Raw genomic sequence first — 23,688 nt, 5'->3', positions numbered from 1 at the left:
AATAAGTGCATATCATGACATGAGTCTTATTTGATATATGTGATTGTTCATGAAATGTAATTAATGATTATTCATGATAAATGTGATTGGTGATTGTGAACGAATATTTGTGAATTGATAATTGTTCATATGATTGATGAATATTGATGCGAAATATCGGGGTGTGATGTAAGTATTAATGTGTGATTATTATTGATCAAATGCATGTTGTTAATTGATTATTCATGATAACTGCTATTTGGATTTTGATAATGTAATACTTACCCCCCGTGGTTTTAACCGCCTATCTGTCTGTATGGATGGGTAGACGTTGTGCAGGAGTAGTGCTTGGTGATATCGGGAGCTTTCTCCGGTATCGGTGTTGAGTCGGCTCTGATCTAGGTTTGTTGTGTCGGTCTAGATTAGGTTATTTTTGGATTTTGTTTTGTTGGAGATTACCCGTTTTGTTTGGGATTTTTGAGATGCATCTATGTGATGTGATTTATTGATTCATGACATGTATATATTTGGATTACTCTGGTTTATATTCCGCTGCAACCGTTGAGGTTTATATACATGTTTATTGATTTTTGAATTTTGAATGTGGCGTAGCCTCTATTTCTTGAATAAATGTATTATTCGCATGTTTAATTGCTTTAATAGAAATAGGAGCGTTACATTATGCATGAAATCTTTGAATGGTAATATTTGATTATGCTTTAATTGTGAATTATGAACTAACCCCGAGAGGTCGTTTGGTTGACCGCCTACCTTATTCGTATGGATGGGTAGACAGTGTGCAGGAGTAGTTGCTTTGCATTGCTGGGTTTCTTGAGGAAAACTCGGAGCTTCCTCGTTTGCTGCTTTTTCAGAGTCTAGTGTGTCGGCTCTAATTAGGATGTCTTTCTGTTTGGAGTCTCAGGACTATTTGTTGTAGTGTGATTGTGAGACATGATTACTTAGAGATTTTTTACTAAACACAATTGAGATGTTATTTTTATTTTGCTGCCAAGTTTTGAGAAAATTGCTATTTATGCATCCTTGATGATTTATTGGCGAAATAGCATCTAGATTCTTCATATGCTCGTATCATTAGTGTGATTTATCGCTTTTAGAGTTTAAGGTGTTACAATATTTTAGGGAATCAAAATTCAATGCATTGTATGAAGCGGCAATGATGCAAAATATCAATCTATGTTATTATAAAAAATAAAATCAAAAATATCAATCTACGTTGACCGATGTAATATAATATGAGATAAAAAGTATCTTAATTTCTAATAACAATCATCAATTTAAACCAACTTCCTATGAATATAGAATATTTTATAGAACTATAACAATTGTGAAGCCGTGTTATTTTTGTTTAGGAGTTAATTTATATGTCTTTTGTCTATTTATTCGTTATACAATTCTTTTGGGTAACCATGATATAGGTTCACAAATTCTACTAACGTTAGAGATGACTAATCTCCGTCAAAAATTGGTGGGTCAAGGTGGATTCTTCCCTTCAATTGATTTTTTTTTTCTGATATGCATGAGCCACAAAACAAACCACGACCACGTGTTTAAAGGGACCCAAAACTCTTACCACTTGGACTAATTCATTATTGATTTTGTTACACTTTTATTCTTGCATTGGACATTCATCTCACCATTTATATTTATTTTTAAGATATTATTATAATTGTAAATTGTTTAAATTTACATTACAACTAAAAATGTCTGCGAGAAAGAATAGGAGAGAGAGCGCTCGACCAGCGGGTTTCAGGCCACCACCACGCCGTTTTCCTTTGTTGGTGGTGCGTTTGAATGGGGGGGATGGGCCATATGCCAGGGAGGCAGAAACGGGGTGGGATCAAGGGGAATGGACCTGGGTGAGAAATAGGAGAAGGAAAGCATTGGGACCGGCATTCGACGGACGGAACGGACAGCGGCAGGGCAACAGACAAGGAGTGGTGGATTATTCTTCGAGACGACGGGTGATATTTCTATGGAAGAAATCAGAATCGTGTTAGGGATGGTAGCAGAGACAGTCTGCGTGGTGCTCCAGCTAGGGTTAGGGTTTTTCATGAAACACACCGTGGAAGATCGTTAACCTATCGTTATGGACGTCCTTTTTCATGCTCTAGAGAAGTTGTGGCTCGGCATTGGAAGGGTATGAGCTCTGATGTTGGTGCAGACCAGGTTAACAGGGCAAATAATGACAATTTTCGAAACAACAGTGGTGTAATTCGTCAGCTGCGCTTTGGGGAGATTAAAACCGGCAATAACAGCACCGCTATTCAGGTATCAGCAGTGTTTTATTTTACCAATTTCCCTGAGCGTCTGTTGTTTGTTGATTTGAAGAAAGGCTTGGAGGTGTGTGGAATCCTTTCAGATGTTTATTTATCTTGGTTTCGTAATGTGCGTGGACAACGCTTTGGTTTTGCTAAATTTTCGAAGGTTCGTGATGTAGAAAAATTGAAAAAAGCTCTCAATAATGTAGTGTTTTGGGACATTAGGTTGTTTGCAAATGTGGCAAAGTTTGATAGATTTATTGAGGAGAATAGAGGTAGTACTGCTGGTGGAGAGGAGAGGAATGGTGGTAAGAGGGTTGAGGGAGAAAATAATAGGGGTAATAAGGAAGGAAAAAATTTGAGGGAGATGGAAGGGAAAGTGGATGAGAGAGGGGACAGTCGGAAGTTGGTTTTAGAAAAGGTGAAGGTGGCTGCCATTCGTAGTGAGTTGGAGAGGGAGAGGGAGAAGGTATTTACGGTGGGGAAAGTGGAATGTGGCGGTTTTAAGGGAGCAAAGATGGGGAAGGAGGAAGGCACCAAGATGAAAGATGTCGAGTTGAAAGAGGAGGGAAGGCCAAAATCTGTTGTTGGGGAGGGAACGGAATCCGTGTGTGGCAACGTGACACCAGAAGCGTTGCGTGAGTTTTTACCGTTCCATGAAGATGTTGAATGGGCGCATAAGAGTATCCTAGCCAAAATAAAGGATGGTACGTGTATTTCTGCTATTAAACAAGCTTTTGTAGATGCTGGTTTCGATATCTTTAAGTTAATAGCATTGGGTGGGGATAATGTTTTGTTACATCCATGCGTAGAAGGAGATGTTATGGAATTATTTAAATCGGCAACGGACTTTGTTGGTAATTTTCTTTGTGACTTTCGACCGTGGACGAAGGATAGTAGTGTACCTTATGAGAGGGGTGCATGGGTCAGGTGTTATGGGGTGCCATTGCATTCTTGGAATGATATATTTTTCTTGGAATTGGCCTCTATTCGAGGTAGGCTTTTAAAAATAGATGATGTTACTGTGAATAAAGATAAAATGGATTTTGCACGTTTCTTGATTGCTACAAGTGAATTGAAAGAATTAAATTTTGTTGTCCATTTTATGATTGATGGGAGGGAGTATCCTATTTGTTTTATTGAGGACTTGGAGTTTGGTTTTGCTGAAGATGCATGTTTAGTGGAATATGAAGAAGATAATAATTCACAGTGTTCAACTCATGCGTGTATGGACGATGAGGAGCCGTTGGTTGATGCTATTGTGCAACAATTACAAAAGGATTGGGTTCAACATTCTATTGTGGTTAAGGAGGAGGGTGAAGTCGAATTAGCTCAGCAATCTCAAGGTAAGGTGGTGATTAATGAGGTTAAAGATGACTCGGGTTCTTCGTCAACAAAAACTTCGACCGCGTCTTTAAATGTGTAGGGGGTGGACGGATTGAGCAAAGGGACAAAGAAAAATTGCAAAATAAAAAAGTTTAAGGTGGTACCATCGTTGGTTGGTTTGAAAAAATTGCAAGATTATCAGAAGCTGACAGGTTAGCTTTGATTCGGTCTTTGAAAAGGTCCAAAATTGCTACAAAAAAAATCAGTTAAGGGTAAGTCTTCTAAAACGTCCTCAAACATTTCTTCTTGCAAGAAAAATGGGGTTTCTTTGTCAGCGGGTTCAGGTTCTTCAGCTAATTCTAAAGATTGGGAGAATTGGAATGTCCTTCATGGGAATGCTAAGGTGGTAGAAGATGATGTTATAGATGTGGGAGAGTCTATTGGTGTTCCGTGTAACAATAGTTTTCAGGTTCTTTCTAGAGGGCCAGCAGGTGGTGGGTTGGTGAGGGAGAAGGAGATGCGGAAGGTGAGGGTGGTTTAGGGTGGTTGGGAGCCGAGTGGAAGGTTGTGGGGAGTGGGGTTAGCAATGAAGATTTTATCTATTAATATTAGAGGGTTAGGGGCAGCAGAGAAGAGGAGGGATGTTCGGAAATTGGTGTTAGAAAGGAAGCCGATGATGTTGTGTATTCAATAATCGAAGTTGGAGGTGGTTGATGAGTTCTTGTGTCGATCGTTGTGGGGGGATGATCCGTTGGCCTTTTCTTATAAACCTTCTGTTGGTGCCTCTGGAGGTATTATCACTGTGTGGGATCCTAGTGTGGTGGATGTCTGGTTATCAGTAAATATTGCTAATTGTTTTATTGTGAAAGGGAAGTTCATAAAAAGTAATGAAGTGTTTTGTTTGGCAAATATTTATGCTCCTTGCGATAGTAGTGGTCGCCAGGTTTTGTGGGGTGCTTTGACTAATTTGATTCAGTTACATGGGGAAGCTGTGTGGTGTGTTCTTGGTGATTTTAATGTCGTTCGGTCTAGTGAAGAACGAAGAGGTCGAGTAGACAATTCCTTATCTGCAGAATATGTTCCTTTTAATCAGTTCATTGATGGTAATTTTCTCATTGATTTACCGTTGTGTGGCCGTAACTTTACGTGGTATCGAGGAGATGGTGTATCCATGAGCCGTCTTGATCGTTTTTTATTATCAGAATCTTGGGTGACGTTGTTTCCTAATTGCATTCAAGTGGCTCTTCCAAGAAGTTTGTCAGATCATTGTCATATTCTATTAACCATTGATGAGGAAAATTGGGGGCCTAAACCTCTTCGAATGCTAAAGTGTTGGGCGGATATTCCAGGCTATGCAGATTTTGTTAAGTATATATGGCAATCGACTCAGGTACAAGGATGGAGTGGGTATATTCTAAAAGAAAAATTGAAAAAATTAAAGGAAAATTTGCGGAGTTGGCACTTGAATCATACTCTTAACATTGATAGTAAAATTCATAGTGCTAAGGAGCGCATGGCTGCATTAGATGCTCTTGGGGAGAACCATTCCTTGGGTGCTTCGGAAGTGGAAGAAACACGCTCTCGGTTGATATTATGACTTTATCGAAACTTCAAAATAGCATGCAGTGGCAGAAGTCAAGGGTAAACTGGTTGAAGGAATGTGACACTAATTCTAAATTTTTTCATGGTCTTATGTCTTCTAGAAAGAGGTCAAATGCTATTATCTCCTTGGTGGTTGATTGGGTTAATATTGAGGGTGTGGAACCTGTGCGTCAAACTGTATTCCATCATTTTAATAATCACTTCAAGAGAAATTGGTAGGAGAGACCAGACATTGGTGGTTTGGTGTTCAAATTTGTGTCAGCAACTGATGGGGCTGATCTTATTAAACCTTTTATGATGGAGGAAATTAAAGCAGTTGTGTGGGACTGTGATAGCTTTAAGTGTCCCGGTCCAGATGGTATTAATCTGGGTTTTTTCAAAGATTTTTGGGATGTCTTGAAGGTTGATTTGCTGAATTTTTTTGCTGAATTTTATCATAATGGTAAGCTTACTAAAGGCCCTAATTCCACTTTTATAGCTTTGATCCCTAAGGTTGAAAGTCCTCAACGGGTGGCTGATTTTCGTCCGATATCTTTGGTTAGTAGTGTTTATAAAATTCTTTCCAAAGTGTTGGCCAATCGATTGAGAATGATGGTGGGAAATGTTGTATCTGGTTCTCAATCTGCTTTTATCAAGGGTAGACAAATTCTGGATGGGATTTTAATAGCAAATGAATTAGTTGATGATGCAAAGTGTAAAAAAAAAAAAGATTTACTTATGTTTAAGGTGGATTTTGAGAAAGCTTATGATTCAGCTTATGATTCAGTTGATTGGGGTTACTTAGAGGAGGTGATGGTTAAAATGAATTTTCCACGTTTATGGCGATCTTGGATTATGGAGTGTGTCACAACGGCCATGACTTCAGTGTTAGTCAATGGATGTCCTACTGATGAGTTTAAGCTTGAGAGAGGCCTTCGTCAAGGGGATCCTCTTTCTCCGTTTTTGTTTCTGTTAGCTGCTGAAGGTTTTCATGTGATGATGTCTGCGGTGGTTTCAAATGGTTTGTTTGTGCCATATAGTGTTGGGGCGCAGGAGCCTGTGTTGGTGTCCCATCTTCAGTTTGCTGATGACACTTTAGTGATCGGTGTTAAATCATGGGCTAATGTTCGGGCCATGAAAGCAGTCTTGTTGTTATTTGAAGCCGTATCAGGGTTAAAAATGAATTTCCACAAAAGCATGTTATTTGGTGTGAATGTTAATGAGTCTTGGCTTCATGAGGCGGCTGTGGTTATGCATTGTAAACATGGTCGGCTCCCTTTTCTCTATTTAGGGCTGCCCATTGGTGGAGACCCTCGGAAGATACCGTTTTGGTATTCGTTGATTGATAGGATACGTAGGCGGTTATCAGGGTGGAAGTGCAAGAATTTATCTTTGGGTGGTCGGTTGGTTTTGCTTAAGTCCGTTCTGTCGTCCATTCCGGTTTATTTCCTTTCTTTCTTCAAAGCTCCCTCAGGTATTATTTCTACCCTTTAATCTATTTTTATTAATTTTTTTGGGGAGGGGGTGAGAATTTTAGGAAAATTTCTTGGATTAAATGGGATACTATTTGTTTGAATAAGGAGAATGGAGGGTTGGGGTGAAAAGGTTGAGGGAATTTAATACATCTTTGTTGGGGAAATGGGTGTGGAGGGTGTTGGAGGAGAGGGAGAGTTTGTGGAATGTGGTGTTGCAAGCTAAGTATAGGGAGGTAGGAGGGAGGGTGCGGTTTAGTGATGGTGTTGGGTCAATTTGGTGGCGTCAACTAAACCAAATTCGATCTGGTGTGGGAGTAACGGATGCTAGGTGGTTGGTTGATAACGTTGTAAGGAAGGTAGGCGATGGGAGTACCACTTTTTTTTGGGAGGATCCTTGGTTGTTTAATGGTTCGTTAGCGGAGCTTTTTCCTAGACTTTTTGAATTGTCGGAAACTAAAGAGGCCACGGTGTGGGAGATGTTTGTGTTAGGATGGGGGACGGATGGGGGAGCGTGGAGATAGAGGAGGAGATTATTTGCGTGGGAGGAAGAGTTGGTGGGGGAGTGTGTGGAGAGGGTGGCTAATATTGTTTTGCAGGTAGGCATGTCGGATAAGTGGGTTTGGAGACTTCACTCTTCACAAAGATATACGGTGCACTCAGCTTACTCTTGTTTAACAGCGGTGGACAACACCGCCAATGAAGATTTTCATCAATTTTTATGGCTTAAGGCGGTTCCGTTAAAGGTTAACATTTTTGTTTGGCGTCTTTTTCTGAATAGACTTGCTACAAAGGACAATTTGCGTAAAAGGAATGTCCTTGAGGCTAACAATGTATATTGTGCGGCCTTGTGTGGTAAGGAGGAGGAAAGAGACCATTTATTTTTCCAATGTGATCATTATGGGTGGTTATGGCTCTTGGTATCGCGGCCATTTATATTGTGCGGCCTTACATGGTAACTTACATACTCATGCTACTCAATTTTGTGCTTTAGTCGGGTTTTCAAAGAGGTCTACGGTAGCGTTTACTATCATTTGGATTTCGGTTTTATTTGTTATATGGAAAGATCGCAATAGGAGAATATTTCAAAAGCAGGTTGTTCATCTTGAAGCTCTTTTGGAAAAGGTTAAACTTCAAACGTATTGGTGATTGAAAGCAAACTTTATCACGTTCGTCTTTGACCATCACTCATGGAGACAAAATCCTTTTTCTTGCTTACAGACTGTCATGTAATGTCTGTTTTTTGTAGAGTTTTTGGCTGCGTGTAGCCTTCTTGCGTTGTAATTAACATTTTTCAACCCCCTTTTGCACATCTTGTGCTTGAGGGGTTGATTGTTTGCTTGCATTTTAATATAATTCGCTTAGTTTCTTCAAAAAAAAAGTTATAATTGTAAATTTAAATAAGTTCAATTTAATATACTTACATGTGTATTCGTGCACACAAAATTATTTAATATCTAACCCGGGCAACGTCGGGACTCTAAACTAGTTTTCTAGAAAAACAAAAGGAGGACGGAGGCAGAAATTACAACGCGAGAGTTGCCTAGATCTTTTGTGATGCTTTTAGTGTATACTTCTAGCGAATAAATTTAAACATTTAGATTAAACTAAATCAATGGATATTATTTGGTGTAAGTCTAATGACTTACACCTGGTATAAACGAATCATGACTCATATACTATTGATTGATTGCACGTTTTAGACAAACCTTTTTAAAAATTAGTTTTTTAAAACAAACTTTTGTTATCTATAATAATTGATCTATCCAATCTATTTGAAAAATTCAAGTTTGTTATCTATTTTAAACAATTTGTTTTTTAAAACAAACTTTTGTTATCTATTATAATTTATCTATCCAATCTATTCGAAAAACTCAAGTTTGTTTTTTGAAAACAAAATTTTGCTACCTAAGATTGTAACATTGTTAAAAAAATTAATTATAAATTAGAAGAACAATTTGATGAAAAAAAATTGTTTGTTATAGGAAAAATAAAGTATGAAAAAGAAAAGTTTGTTGAAGAGAGATAGAAAGAGATATTTCAATTGTTTTTTTTAGATAAAATATTTCAATTGTTATTATTGTTGTAAAAAAAAAAAAAATTATTATTACTAGCGAAAAAACGAGCACTCACGTTTCCATCTCTCCGCTCTTTTTATTACGCTAACACGTGTAGATTATGAACGATATTTTATAGAAATTTTCGTGTAAATTAAAAAAAAAAAATTTATATAATTTTTTGATATAGATTAAAATTATAAGTATATATATGTCCTCTCAAAAAAATATATATATATATGTGACATTCAAATGTAACAAATTCAACAAATCATATTTATTTTTTTCAATGACAACAATAATGTAACAAATATAATAAAAATTCTTATTTTTTTTAATAACACGAACAATATAACATTATATAAGAAAATTTGTTTAATCGTATAATTAGAATAACAAAAAGTCAACCCAAAATCTTCCCAAAACCACCTATTTTCTATATATATATATATATATATATATATATATATATAGTATAGATTTGAAAGAAGAAGGAAAAAAACGGAGTACATTAGGTATGCAACATAAACCTATAAATAGAAACTTCAGAAAGCCGAAATCTAAAAACAAAATAGATTCATATAAAAAGACATTGATCGATTTACACTGTACAACACAATTATTAAACCCCTAATAACCAACACTGCTAAAGTCTTTTCTCCAACTATAGAACAAGAGCTTAAAAAGACATTGAAAGATCAACAGGCCAACATATAATTCAGGTATTCTTTATCGGTCTCTCTTTATGTTTCAGAATCACTCTCATGTATCCTAATGTTATCTTGGTATTGTGTTTATTGTTTATTCTTGACGTTTGTAACATAATTATTTGACTATTAAGTTTTAGAGCAAGGACCATGTCTTTGATTTGGAATAAGTTCTACTTTTTTTTAGAAACAAAAACAAAAAAGTAGTTTAGTTGGTGCTATTGCAAAATTGCGCTATAGCAAAATCACACACTATTTTGAAATAGAGTACATCATAATGGTATATTACTTTCCGTTTTTTTTATTGCACTAACATTTGAAAATTATGTACGATTTTTTTTTTTTATGGAATTTTGATTTTAATTAAAACTTAAATGTTTGTTATAATCTAATTTCTTTAATAAGACCAACAACAATCTTTAGATTATATTGTTGGTGTCATAAAAAATAGAATTTAAATTATATTTTTTTTGTTATATTGTTACTGTCGTTGAAATAAATAACCATGGTTAGTTTTGTTTGTTATAACTTTTTGTTTTGAGGAATGATTTATTATTTTTTTACAAGTTGAGGAATGGTTTGTTATAATTTGAAAGTAACAAACATTTATATTTTTAGTTTTAAATAAAATCAAAATTTCATAATAAAAATGTTCATAATTTTCAAACGTTAGCACCTTAACACAATAAAAAGAGCGGAAAGACGGACACGTGAGTGCTCGTCTTTTCGCTAGTAATTTTAAATCAACAAACATTTATATTTTTAGTTTTAATCAAAATCAAAATTTCATAAAAAAAAAAAAAAAAAAAAAAAAAACACATTTCATAATTTTCAAACGTTAACACAATAAAAGAGCGGGAAAGACAGGCAATCGTGTGCCCGTCTTTTCGCTATATATTTAGTGTAAATAGGTATTAAGGTACCGTTTGACCCGGCTTTTTTTCAGCTTCTCTACGTTTTTAAGGAGAAGTTAGGCCAAACACAATATCAATTAAGTTACTTATTAAAAAAGTACTTTTTTTAGAATACTTAAAATTGAATGGAATGAGCTTTAGGCAAAAGTTGTTGAATGCTATTTCAAAAAACTATTTCTCGACAATTTATTTCACAAGTACCTCTCTTCAACCCACGCTGGGAACCTTTTTTTTTATTTTTCAATATTTATATTTCAATATGCTTTTTTCTTCCATTTAATTTTTTTGAGCCGGTCCATTTAATTTTTTTTTTGAAGGAGGGTCCATTTAATTTTATTTTATTTTTTAGGGAAAAGGAGGGACCAATTAATTTTATTATTATTTTTTTATAGGAATTATATTATCTTTTTATCACTTATATATTTAATTTCAATATCGTTTAATTATCACAACTTCACTAATATTTTTATTCACGCTGTCATTGAATCACACCAAATATTTTTATTCTCTTTCTTCAACCTCGCAAATATATACACACACACATTAGAGTTTAGAATAATACTTTATGTCCGTCTGTCTATTTTTTTGTTACGGTAATGCGTAAAAAAAAAAATTAGTGTTGTATAATATATTTGTCTGCCTCAGTGAAAGAATTGTGGAGCTGAAGAATATATCTGTAATATGTATATGATGTGTGTATATATAAAGAGAATAGTTGTTTTTTTCTTTTTCAATTATACTCTATAACAAATTTTGTTATAATTAAGAATACCATAGTTTTGGTGTCACTCAAAAAGATAAGAATTCATATTATAATGATATTATATTTGTTACATTGTTGGTGTCATTGAAAAAGATATGTTTAGTTTTTTTTTATAAGAAAAAAATATGCATAGTTTGTTACAATATAAATGTAAAAAATATATATAAGTATAATTTTTTTAGAAATCTATACTTGTACTTTTAATTAAAATTAAAATTTTATAAAATTAATTATATGTATTACACAACACTAAAAAAGTTATCCGTCAAAAAAAAAAACACGAAAAATATTATATGCATTAGCGTAGCAAATAACAGACAGACAGACATAAAGCATTACTCTAATCGCTAATATGTGTGTATATATTTTTGAGGTTGAAGAAAGAGAATAAAAATATTTGGTGTCTTCAATGATAACGTCAATAAAAAGATAATAAATTCTTTCAAAATAGATAATAATATTAAATGGACCCTCCTTAAAAAAAATTAAATTGACCGGTTAAAAAAATATATTAAATGAAAGAAAAAAACATATTGAAATATAAATATTTAAAAAATAAATAAAAGAAAAAGGTTTTCAGCGTGATTTGAAGAGAGGTACTTGTGAAATAAATTGTCGAGAAGTAAGTTTTGTACAATATTTTACCAAACAACTTTTAACTTAAAAATAACTTTAAAACTAAAAAAAAATAACGAAACCAAGCAGATTTAGCTTCTTTCTTAAAGGACTTTATTTTAACTTTGTTTTAAAGGAGCTTTTAGACCGTAAAAAAGTCTGGCCAAACGGTGCCCTCAAATGGGAGTAAAACATTCCAAAAAAAAAAAACGAGACTAAAAAATATTCGGAGGAGTATTAGCTACGGAACATAAACCTATAAATAATAGAAACTTCAATCTTTCAGTCGAAAATCATTGGATATTTTCTTCAAGTGATTTTGATTTCTGAAAACAAAATCGATTCCTATAAAAAACACGTTAATCGATTTACATTGTAAACACAATTGTTAAAACCCTAATAACCCTTTCTTGTTTCTTGAACCAACCTAGGGTTTTGGTTTCCACTACAGCATCAAACCATGTCACTGGGGAAAATTCACCGTCTGGAGATAGAGAATTTCAAGTCATACAAAGGTTCCCAAATCATCGGTCCCTTCGCCGGCTTCACAGCCATCATCGGCCCTAATGGCGCCGGTAAATCAAACCTAATGGACGCTATCTGCTTCGTTCTTGGCGTTAGAACCTTTCACCTCCGTGGTTCTCAACTAACGGATCTTATCTACGATGACAGCGAGAAACAGAAGAACGAACGTTCTGCCTTAGTTCGATTGATTTATCAACTCGCAGACAAATCTGAGATTCAATTTGCAAGAACCATCACTGCCACAGGCGCAAGTCAGTACTTTATCGACGACAATGTGGTTACCTGGGATGTCTACAATGCTAAACTCATATCCCTTGACATTCTTGTCAAAGCTCGGAATTTCTTGGTCTTTCAGGGTTATGTGGAATCCATAGCATCGAAAAATCCAAAGGAACTTACTTTACTCTTCGAACAGATATCTGGCTCGGATCAATTCAAGAGAGAGTACGACAAGTTGGAAGATGAAAAAAATTCTGCAGAGGAGAAAATGGCGCTTGTTTATCAGAAGAAAAAGACTATTTTGATGGAGAAAAAGAAGAAGAAAGAACAAAAGAAAAAGGCAGAGGAACATCTTCGGTTGCAAGACGAATTGAAATCTAAGAAAGAGGAACATTTCTTGTGGAAGTTGTTCAATATAGAGAATGATTTTGCTAAAACCACTGAGGAACTTGAAGTTGATAAAACAAGTTGTGAAGGTGTTGGTAAAGAGGTAGAAAAATTTGAACATGAAGCCAATGAAAAGGAAAAAGAGCTAGCCAATTGTGTTGAAGAGATTAAGCTACTTGAGGAGAAAATAACTGAGATAAGCAACAAACTTGATGACAAGACTCGACCCGATGTTATCAAGTTAAAGGAGAAAATATCTCGTATCAATTTGAAAATTGAAAAGGTGAAGAAGGAGCTCTGCAAAAAAGGTGAAGAACGAAAGAGGCATGCTAATGATATAGCAATGTTAAAGAGAAGTATCTGGGATCTTGAGGCGAAAAAGGATGACCTACAGGAAAAGGGTCGAAATGTTGGTGGTCAGATTAAGTTAGATGGCAATGACTTGGAAGAATATAGTAGAATAAAAGAGGAAGTTAGGATAAAAACTGCAAATCTTAGAGAGAAAAAAGAACTTCTTGATGGGCAGCAACGTGGTGATAGTGAAGCTCAAACTAATTTGGAAGAAACTCTTCAACAATTAAAAAACCGGGAGTCGGAGCTGGATTCAAAGGAAAAACAGATGCGAGAAAGGCTTGATAATTTTGCAAAGAATAAGGATGACCTGGAAAACACGAAGAGAGAGCTGTGTCTGTTGCAGGAAAAGCAAAGTGATTTCAAGCGAGAATATCATAACTTGAAGAAAAAAATTGGTGATGTAGTAAATGAACTACACGAATTAAAATCTGATAGATATGAAAACGAGAGAGATGCTAAGTTTGCTGATACTGTGGCGACTCTAAAACGCTTGTTTCAAGGAGTCCATGGTCGCATGACTGATATTTGTAGACCAACACAGAAGAAGTATAATCTAGCCGTTACCGTTGCAATGGGTAAATTAATGGATGCAATTGTTGTTGAGGATGAAAATACCGCGAAGGAATGCATCAGACATTTAAAAGAGCTGCGGTTTCCTCCCCAGACATTTATTCCTTTACAGTCTATTCGTGTGAATCTAATAATCGAAAGATTACGCTCGTTAGGGGGTACCACAAAACTGGTTTTTGATGTGATTCAGTTTGATCCTTCCTTGGAGAGGGCAATTCTCTTTGCTGTTGGGAACACTCTTGTTTGTGAAGATCTTGAGGAGGCCAAAATTTTAAGCTGGACTGGTGAGAGGTTAAAAGTTGTGACTGTGGACGGAATTCTTCTGACAAAATCTGGCACAATGACTGGTGGCACTAGTGGTGGAATGGAAGCAAGGTCAAAAAAGTGGGATGCCAAGAAATTTGAAGAATCTTCCCAGAAGAAAGAGAAGTATGAATCGAAGTTGGAAGAGCTAGGATCAATTAGAGATATGCATCATATTAAAGTGTCTGAAGTAGAGGAAAAAATTAGCGAACTCAAGAAGAAAGCTCAATATGCTGAGATTGAAAAGCAATGCATTGAAAAGAAGCTTCCAACATTGAGCGATGAAAAGGGGACTATCAAAAAACAAATTGAACGAGTTAGTCCAGAACTGATCAAGTTAAGAGCTGCTGTTGAAAAGAGAAATGCAGAAATACGCGAGCTTGAGAAGAGTATAAATGAAATCACCGATGAGATATACAAAGACTTCAGCAAGTCAGTTGGGGTTGCAAACATTCGCGAGTATGAAGAAACTCAACTCAAGGCTTCTCAAAATGCAGCAGAGGAGAGACTGAACCTGAGTAGCCAACTTTCAAAATTAAAATATCAGTTGGAGTATGAGCAAAATCGGGACATGAGTTCTCGAATTCAAGAATTGGAATCTTCACTGAGTGCTTTAAAGAATGATTTAAAGGGGCTACAGAACAAAGAGGCCGAAGCAAAGTTAGCAGCGGAGAATGCTAATAAAGAGATCAGTCAGTTGAAGGGTGAATATGAAAAGTGGAAATCCAAGTCAGAGGATTGTGAAAAGGAAATTCAGGAACTGAAGAAGAGGGCTTCTGCAGCCAAAACAAACTTATCCAAACTTAATCATCAGATTAAGTCAAAGGAGGAACAGATTGAGAAGTTAATGGGGAAAAAGCAGGAAATACAAGAAAAGTGTAAGCTGGAGCAGATTAACCTTCCAATCATATCAGATCCTATGGATACCGATAGCTCAACAGGTCCAGTTTTTGACTTTGATGAGCTCAGTAGGACACTGAGAAATAGGAGACACTGTGACAGGGATAAAATAGAGGTAGAATACAAGAAAAACATGGATGCGTTGATGTCTAAGATCGAAAGTACAGCGCCAAATTTGAAGGCATTGAAACAGTATGATGCCCTGGATGAAAAAGAAAGACTTATAACTGAAGAGTTTGAGGCTGTCATGAAAGAAGAGAAGGAAAGAACAGATAGTTTCAATGCGATTAAGCAGGAGAGATATAATTTGTTCATGGGTGCTTTCAACCGTATATCTGGTAACATAGATAAAATCTACAAACAACTTACAAAGAGCAACACACATCTTTTTGGTGGAACAGCATACCTATATTTGGAAAATGAAGACGATCCATTTCAACATGGCATCAAGTACACTGCCATGCCTCCCACAAAGGCATTCTTCGATATGGATCAACTTTCTGGTGGCGAAAAGACGATTTCTGCGCTTGCGTTGATATTCTCCATTCATAGGTACAGTTGTTTGTACTTGTAAAATTAATTTATCTTTCTATATGAGCATTTTTGGTTTGAGAAAGTATTTTGTTTTTTACTTTTTAGTTATAAAACTGTCCTCATTGTTTTTACTTTATTTCCTATTTTTAAATATTTGTGTATGTAAACAAAAAATAAATGTTATTAAAATTTCGAAGAGTTCAACCAAGTAATAAATATACTTACACATCTTGCCTATACAGAATGTCTACTAACATGGTTCCCGCTTCCTTATCTTTTCAGTTATAAGCCTTCACCATTTTTCATACTTGATGAAGTTGATGCTGCATTGGACAACTTGAATGTTGCGAAAGTTGCTAGCTTTATTCGTTCAAAATCTTGTGAAGGAGCGAGGGCTAATCAAGATACCAATGATGGAAAGGGTTTTCAGATAATTCAAATATCACAGAAAAATCACTTCTATGACAAAGCTGAAGTGTTAGTCGGGGTTTGCAGAGACTCTAAAAGTGGCAGTTCGAGAACTCTCTCGCTTGATCTCACTAAATACCGGGAGTCCTAAATTTCATTCATTCAATAAATTTTGTTAGTTAAGTTCTTTGTAATGTACAGAGCTCAATTTGCAATTTATAGAAATCCTTCACTTAGGTTCTTCCTTTCTGATGGGAGTTCATACTGCTTCATCTATATCTATACTTTATTTTACCTTCATCATATATATACTTGGTATTTCTAACCATTTTCTAAACATTAAAATAGTTCTTAAATTGTATCTGTTTTGGACCTCAGTATCTGTATTATCTAATTCATATTCAATTTAATTTCTTTTCTATCTGTTGCCACTAATTGATTTCTAAATTTGTTACTTTTTTCCTTAAAGATAGATTTTGCCTCTATAGATGTACATAGATTAGTTAACAGTGTTGTTAATGGCACTCATGGCGCCACAATGGCGGAAATCACATGGTCGATTTTTGGACAACCATCATAGGAAATTTGTAAAGGAACGCAAACCATTGCGGCGCCATATGCCGCAATGGCGTGTTTATATGGCAGATGTTTGGATTTCTCCTATATTCTGCCATACACTGGTGACAACATCGTTAGTTACAAAATAACCTGAAAGTTAAAGTGTTAGTTTGGATTTTCGAGGACTCTAAAAGAGGCTGTTTGAGAACTCTCATTTTATCTCACTAAGAGATCTGGATAGGTATATGTTAGCAAGTCCTACTGTCAAATGTTTGTGGAGCAATATAATGTTGCTTTGAAAGAATTATTTAGTTGGAGTTTGGGTGTTGCAATATAATGTGGAGTAGTGTTAAGCTACTGTGTGATGTAACTTTCATCTCCAAAATTTGGAGTTTGGCTCACTAAGAATTATTCTTGTGGTAATGAGCTTTATATCGGGAGTCCTAACCTTCATCCATTCGATATGTTATATAAGTTAAGTTGCTTGCGATGTACAGAGCTCGATTTGCAATTTTACAATAATAATTATCAGAAAGTGTCATTATTCTACACAACTTTTATATTTGTTGGTTCAACTAACAGGTAGAGTATTTCTTTTTTATATGGAAAATGTTAATTGTTCTCTTTTTTTTTAATGGTTTTTGGTTCAATTCTAGAGCTGTTTTTTCCCTGTAATTTGGGTGCTGTTAAGGTCTAGCATGTTCAGAAGCTTATTACTTGATTACAAGGGTTTTGAGGTTCCTTTTGTATGGAGTAGTTAAATAATTTTACGGAAAGTATAAATATTTCTTGCAAACATATAGACAGATCTTAATCTTTCAGACAGAATTTACCTGCTCAGGCTTTACATTTTGTTTGGACATTTATCAGCAAAGAAAGAATGGAACAAATAAAGAGGGACCAACATGGTGCCTTTAAAAGTGATTCTACAATTAAAAAGAAGGGTATTCCTTCCTATACATTTCAAAGGTAAGCTTACAAGTTTTCACGTGTTCGGAAAACAAATTAAGGAAACCAATCCCAATAATGACTTCTGGTTCAGTGAAGCCAATACAGAGGTTTTGGAGTCCCTAGATATATACAGATTTCCAGGTCAGATGACCCAAAACCAAGCAATAATAGAACCAGAAGCCAGACCGAAAACTAAGAATAACACACTCACAATCCCGGCAGTCTCGGCATGCTGTAACTTTACGGTTTTAGGAGCTAAAATCATCAATACACTGGTAAGGTATCCATTTGTAAGCCCCAAGAGACAAGTCAGTATTGTGACAGGAATCTCTGTCCGGAAGAATTTTGGACCATGTAGGCATCCCAAGAAGAGAGGGAAAAACAACAGTCTTGCTATGCAACAACCAATAGCAATTTTTGCATTCTCTAGAAGGTATACTGCGGTAAGGCTTTTGCCGACTAGGTCAAAAACATTAAAGCAAGTAATAAGGAGAACTGGATACCAATCCTTAAGAAGTTGAGAGTGGACATCCTCTGTAATGTAACCTGGAAATATTGCGAGTGTCACAACATAAATGAGCATTAATGCAACTCCATACCACTTGATTGTTCCCACGGTATCCCATACAGTTGATCTCCAAACAGATCCAGTCAAAGGACTGTTGTCGTCTTCCACAGCGACTGCCTGAATCTTTAGTTCATCGTAGTACTTCATAATGGGAAGTTTGTGAGCTACATTGTACAAAACCATGCATAGGAACATAATCACAATTGATACCGCAAAGTAGAGATTTGCACTCTTTTGCAGACCGGAGACATCTTGTGTGTAAACAGCTTTTGTAAATATTCTCAGGAAAGAAACAAGTACCCCTGAATTCAAAAACATACATAATGTGAAGAGGAAAACCATTTACCTTTTCAAATTTCAATAAAAAAAAGGAATATATCGAGTATCAACAATTCCTTACACATTATTTTCCATTCAAACATAAATCAAGTTACTTAAGATTCATAAAAAAATCTAAAACAAAAAATAAAACATGATATTAGATGAACTCTGCCTAATTGGTCGGTATGCAAAACTACGAGGTCGCTTGATAGACATAGAACATAAAGTTTCAACTCAGAATCAAGCTCCATTTTGTCTCCTTGATTCTTCATAATAATTGCCTTACAACAATAAAATAAATGCCTAGGCAAAGAGAAACCTGAGATGCCCAAGTAATACTAACTACAAGGCATCACATACCTAAGCAGCCACAGCACAAAAATGCTTAAGTTTTCAAAGGTGCACAAAAAAAATGTGATTTTAAAAATAAAAAAATCAGGTTCCTAGAAATATAAGTTGCAAATATCTGATTTTATTATAGGAAAGGAAAGGTACATTTATCACACACACAGTATCAATATAACATATCCCAAAAGAAGAGAATGACTTCAAACTTAATAAGAGGAATGCCTAATTGGCTTCACACTCCCATTCTCAGATCATATATATGATCTATGAAGCACCGCACAAACATGACCACCGGGCACAACATTGCCATTGATATGCACAACCATATAATAATTTTAAGAATTAAAATTGACCAGTGATTGACTATAATCACATTCATCAGACAACACCGACATATGTCAGACACTATACACTCCTTCAATCTATAATGATATCAAAATATTAATATCAAATCACACAAATCAAACAATGCATCTATAATCTTTATAAAAAAATGAAAAACCCAAAATGGGTGTCGGACAACGAAACGACACCGACACATGTGATTACATTCAAAGTGCCAGTGTAGTGTCAGGTGTCTGTGTCACTACATAGAAAGTGAAAAATAAAAGTAAAAAATGTAAACTCAAAATAGTAACAAATTTTAGGAGTGAAGACTTATTTATAGACTTCAATTACACTAACTAGAGTTAGTAACTAACTATTCCAACTACCTTAAATAACTTCACCTATCTTCCAACTATTTTAACACACACTCCCATTCTCACATCATATATGATCTATGAGGAACAAATACAAACACTACCACTGGACACAACATTGACATTTGACACTAATATGTACACAATGTTGTGGCCCAATTCAATCCCTCACAACCTATGAAGCACAGACACTCCTCAGATTAGGTGTGTCCCGGTGTCAGACACGCATCCGTGTATGACACGACAGTGACAGATATGATTACACTGATAATGTCATTTCCTCAAATTATCATCGGTGTCAGGTGTCGTGTTTGGTGTCCGTGACTATGTTTGTGCGTCATAAATGACAACAAATAAACTCAAAATAGTAACAAAGTTATGGGTGTGAATACTATACCAGAAGCAGCAGTGCCAGCAATGACAGCTTGCATATACCTCTCCGGCAACTCACCAGCAGATCCAACAATTGAACCCTGCACCAATGCATCAGCAACACCCGAAAGTCCAACAGCACCAACAGCAACATAAAACCCACCGTAAAACCCGACCCGACCCTTAACATAAAAAACATCAATCAAAGGAACAAGCAGCAACGAAACAACAAAAAGAGCAAGACCCAAGTTAATCCTAACATAAGCATGAGATTTATGCCTATAAAGAATAATCACAGTAAGACCAAAGAGACCAACGAGCATGTAAACAACGGCGAAGATGCGATCAACGCTTGCTTCAGGGTAAAGATAAGAGAAATAATCAACGGCTGTGATGAATGCATTCCATGGAAGTAAATAACCGAAACCGAGGATGAAATAGGTTATGTATGCTAAATGGTATTTGTCTTGTGGTGCTTTTTTGGTTGTTTCTGAAGATGATGATGATGGTAAAAGAAGAGTTGAATCGGAATCGGTGAATACCATTGTTGTTTTTTCGGGTTTTCCGTTCGGGTTTGGGTTGTTGATGATGATGATGTTGATGCGTGTAAACTTACTTTCCTCTTTTTCTGTTCATATCTTCAAATCAAAGGGGACATTTATTATAATGCAATTTGCAACTAACTTTTGACTCTACCTAATCCTAGTTGTAATGTAATGCAAGTAAAATAATTAATTTATTCAATGCAATTCGATCTTTTTCGTTTATAAATATTTCTTTTTTATTAGAAAAAAAAAAATGTTTCTTTTTTAGTTACGTACACACCACACCAACCAATAATGTAGTTCTATCATTTTTTCATAAAATAAATAAAACAAACATGTGAAATTTGATTATTATGAATTTAAAAGAGATGTATTGTCGATATAAATCAATTTTACACATGCAATTAATATCTATTATTAAGTTGAAGAGTTTAGTTTAGTAGTAAAACGGTATACTTTAAATATATGAAAGCCACAAGTTCAAGCCTACTACAGTCCTTTAATTGGCTCATGTCTATGGAGTTGGATTGTGTTATTATAGAGATGGATTGTAAAAAAGTAGTGGATGATGTTCATAATTCATAGTTAGATCGATTTGAGTATGGTTCAATTATCTCTTAATTTAGTATCTTTTTGTCTTTCAAAAACAACTATAAAGTTGTGTTTACTAGACGACAAGTAAATGGTAGTGCTCACGCTCTAGCATAAGCATCTATCAATTACGTTATTCGCAAAACTTTTACAAGCATTCTTCATTGTATTTGGAATATTATCATAAATAAAATGTGTTGAATTTTGTTTGAGTCAAAAAAGTAACTATGTTTGAATCTCAACTGAGGGTATCTATAAGAAATGTTAACCGAATTATTAGGAGAAGATATATCATAGTTAGTTTAGAAAATCAAGGTTATCGTTGTAGCAAATGAATCAGCAGGAATTATTAACATTAGACCAATTACAGGCTAAGTAAAAGGCTTCTAACGACTAGTTTCCAGTTTTTCCAATACAATGATGACATATTTATGCCTAAAATAATTATCTAGTTAACAAAAATTAGTAGATGTAGAATTAGAGGTTCGGAGAACTTTCCCAACCGATGGAAGGTTAGACGAGTGTTATTTTAGTCGAGCAAGGGTCAACCGAATCTTTATTGAGTCTACTAATTAGCATGTGGGCCTTGAAGACATCAAATTGAGTTAAATCTCAATAGAACTAGACAATAAGACACTAAATACATGCTCCCTCTTTATCGTGCCACTAACGACGAGGAGTGATTGAGTAAAGAAGCGTGTTTTAAGGGAAGGTGTGCATCGTGGACCTTGTCAATGGATCACGTTGTGAAGTGAAAGTTACCATTTGAACAAGGGGTGCCGCGAACCCCTCAACGAGAAAAACACACACACTCTCCATGCAAATATCTGAGCAAGGCTAGACATTGTAGTTCATGTCGTTTAAATTGGTATGAGTAGTTTTCCTTATAAATACCCATTATATACATAGTATTCAACACAATAAATCAAACACAAATTATTTTACGTTATTTTATTCTTGGGTTAATTATGTTTTAGGTCCCTATAAATAGGTGCGTTTCCAACATTAGTCCCTACCTAAATTTTATTCAATTTTTGGTCCCCAACGTTTTTTTCCGTTAGCAAAATAGGTCCTCGCTGTTAATTGTTGCTGATTGAGCAAACGGTGAAGCACACGTGGATGCCACGTCTGACTTTTTTTGTTGGATTAAATATGTTAATATGCATTTTAAGTTTAGTCCTTACTTAATTTTAATAGTTGTTTTAGTCCTTACAAAAATATTATGCACTCAGTATTAGTCCTTACTCAATTCAAATTTGTTTAATTTATGCTTAAACTCTTAAGTTTTTTAACAATTTTTTGTAGATGTGTTAAGCATTACTCTTTGGTTGATCTCTAGGCATCTTGTATACTGCTACTAGTTTTGCATGAAATGGGAGCATATGGGTTGGTTCGAATTAATATGGAATTATTTTCCCCCGCTCATTCAATATTTTGCCCCTGGTTAAGATATTAGGTTCTACTCAAATAATCTATGCCGCTTCAACATCTTTTGTTATGATAGACTACGTCTTCTTTATCTTGACGAAATGGGCGGAATGGCTATCCCAATGCCAAAAATATTCACGATTTTCACTATCTTATCGATGACTTCTTTTGCATTGTCGGGCATGAGTGGTTTTGTTGCCGAATTGATAGTTTTTTTGAAATAATTACTAGTCAAAAATATTTTTTCATGATGAAAATACTATCATAACTAGTTTTAATAGGTTTTTTTAGTCCCTACAAAAAAAAATTACTTCTAATTTTAGTCCCTACTAAAACAAAGTTTGTTTAATTATCCTTCAACTGTTAAATTTTTGAACGACTTTTTTGAGACAAGTTTAGAACACTATGAATGGTTCAATTAATAAAATTTAGAATTTTTTAACATGAAACGAATTAAATATGAATATTTGAAAACAATAAAAGTTAAAGATAAAAGTAATAAAATATGGACATATAGATCAAATTTTGCGGCGGAACTTTTAGTAATGTTCTTAACACGTCTACAAAAAATTGTTAAAAAACTTAAGAGTTTAAGAATAAATTAAACAAATTTGAATTGAGCAAAGACTAATATTGAATGCATAGTATTTTTGTAAGGACTAAAACAACTATTAAAATTAAGTAAGGACTAAACTTAAAATGCCTCAATTTTATAGGGACTAAAAACATATTTAATGCAACAAAAAAAAGTCAGATGTGACATCCACGTGTGCTTCTGTTTGCTCAATCAGCAACAATTAACAGCGATGACCTATTTTGCTAACGGAAAAAAACGTCGGGGACCAAAAATTTAATAAAATTTAAGTAAAAACTAATGTTAGAAACGCGCATATTTATAGGAACTTAACCCTTTATTCTTTCATCATTTTGTCTTTATCCTTATTTACATGTAATTTCCTAGTCTCTCCTAAAAATATTAATGTATTTTCTTTAGTCTGATAGCAAAAATAATATCTTTCTTTCCTCAACATCAATCAATTGAATAAAGAATCACAATTGATGAATATCATTGATAAATTGATTAAATCACTAGTTCCACAACAATAATATAACCAAATTACATAAATTATAACCAATTATCAAAACATATTATTATTTATTTATTTTTGATCAAATAGTCTCGTGATTAAAATTTCACCTTTAATATGAATAATAAACAGGTGAGGAATCTAGGTTCGAACATGACATCTACATATATAATACGATATCATTACCAATTGAAATATGCTGACTTTATCAAAATAAATTATAGATTAAAAAATATTTATTTGAAATTTATTATAAATATTTATTTTTAATTTATATAAGTTACTCCAACGGTAATATTATTTTTAAATAAAATAACTTTTTTC

General features: G+C 34.6%; 2 protein-coding genes across 2 annotated transcripts; one reads left to right on the top strand and one right to left on the bottom strand.

Moving 5' to 3' along the window:
- Positions 1-12,153: 12,153 nt before the first annotated feature.
- LOC25479419 (structural maintenance of chromosomes protein 1) lies at positions 12,154-16,044 on the top strand. The gene is made up of 2 exons (XM_013588182.1): positions 12,154-15,503; positions 15,768-16,044. Exons 1-2 carry the CDS (start codon positions 12,154-12,156, stop codon positions 16,042-16,044), a joined length of 3,627 nt encoding a protein of 1,208 aa, XP_013443636.1.
- A 1,192-nt stretch (positions 16,045-17,236) lies between these two features.
- On the bottom strand, positions 17,237-20,388 carry LOC25479420 (equilibrative nucleotide transporter 1). The gene is made up of 2 exons (XM_013588183.3): positions 19,738-20,388; positions 17,237-18,272 (listed from the first exon to the last, which is right to left on the bottom strand). Exons 1-2 carry the CDS (start codon positions 20,255-20,257, stop codon positions 17,545-17,547), a joined length of 1,248 nt encoding a protein of 415 aa, XP_013443637.1. The 5' UTR covers positions 20,258-20,388; the 3' UTR covers positions 17,237-17,544.
- Positions 20,389-23,688: the final 3,300 nt, after the last annotated feature.

Source organism: Medicago truncatula, chromosome 4 (genome assembly GCF_003473485.1).
Source record: "Medicago truncatula cultivar Jemalong A17 chromosome 4, MtrunA17r5.0-ANR, whole genome shotgun sequence".
NCBI classification, from domain to species: Eukaryota; Viridiplantae; Streptophyta; class Magnoliopsida; order Fabales; family Fabaceae; genus Medicago; species Medicago truncatula.
The sequence above is the reverse complement of the archived record's forward strand: the minus strand, read 5'-3'. Positions and strand labels throughout refer to the sequence as shown.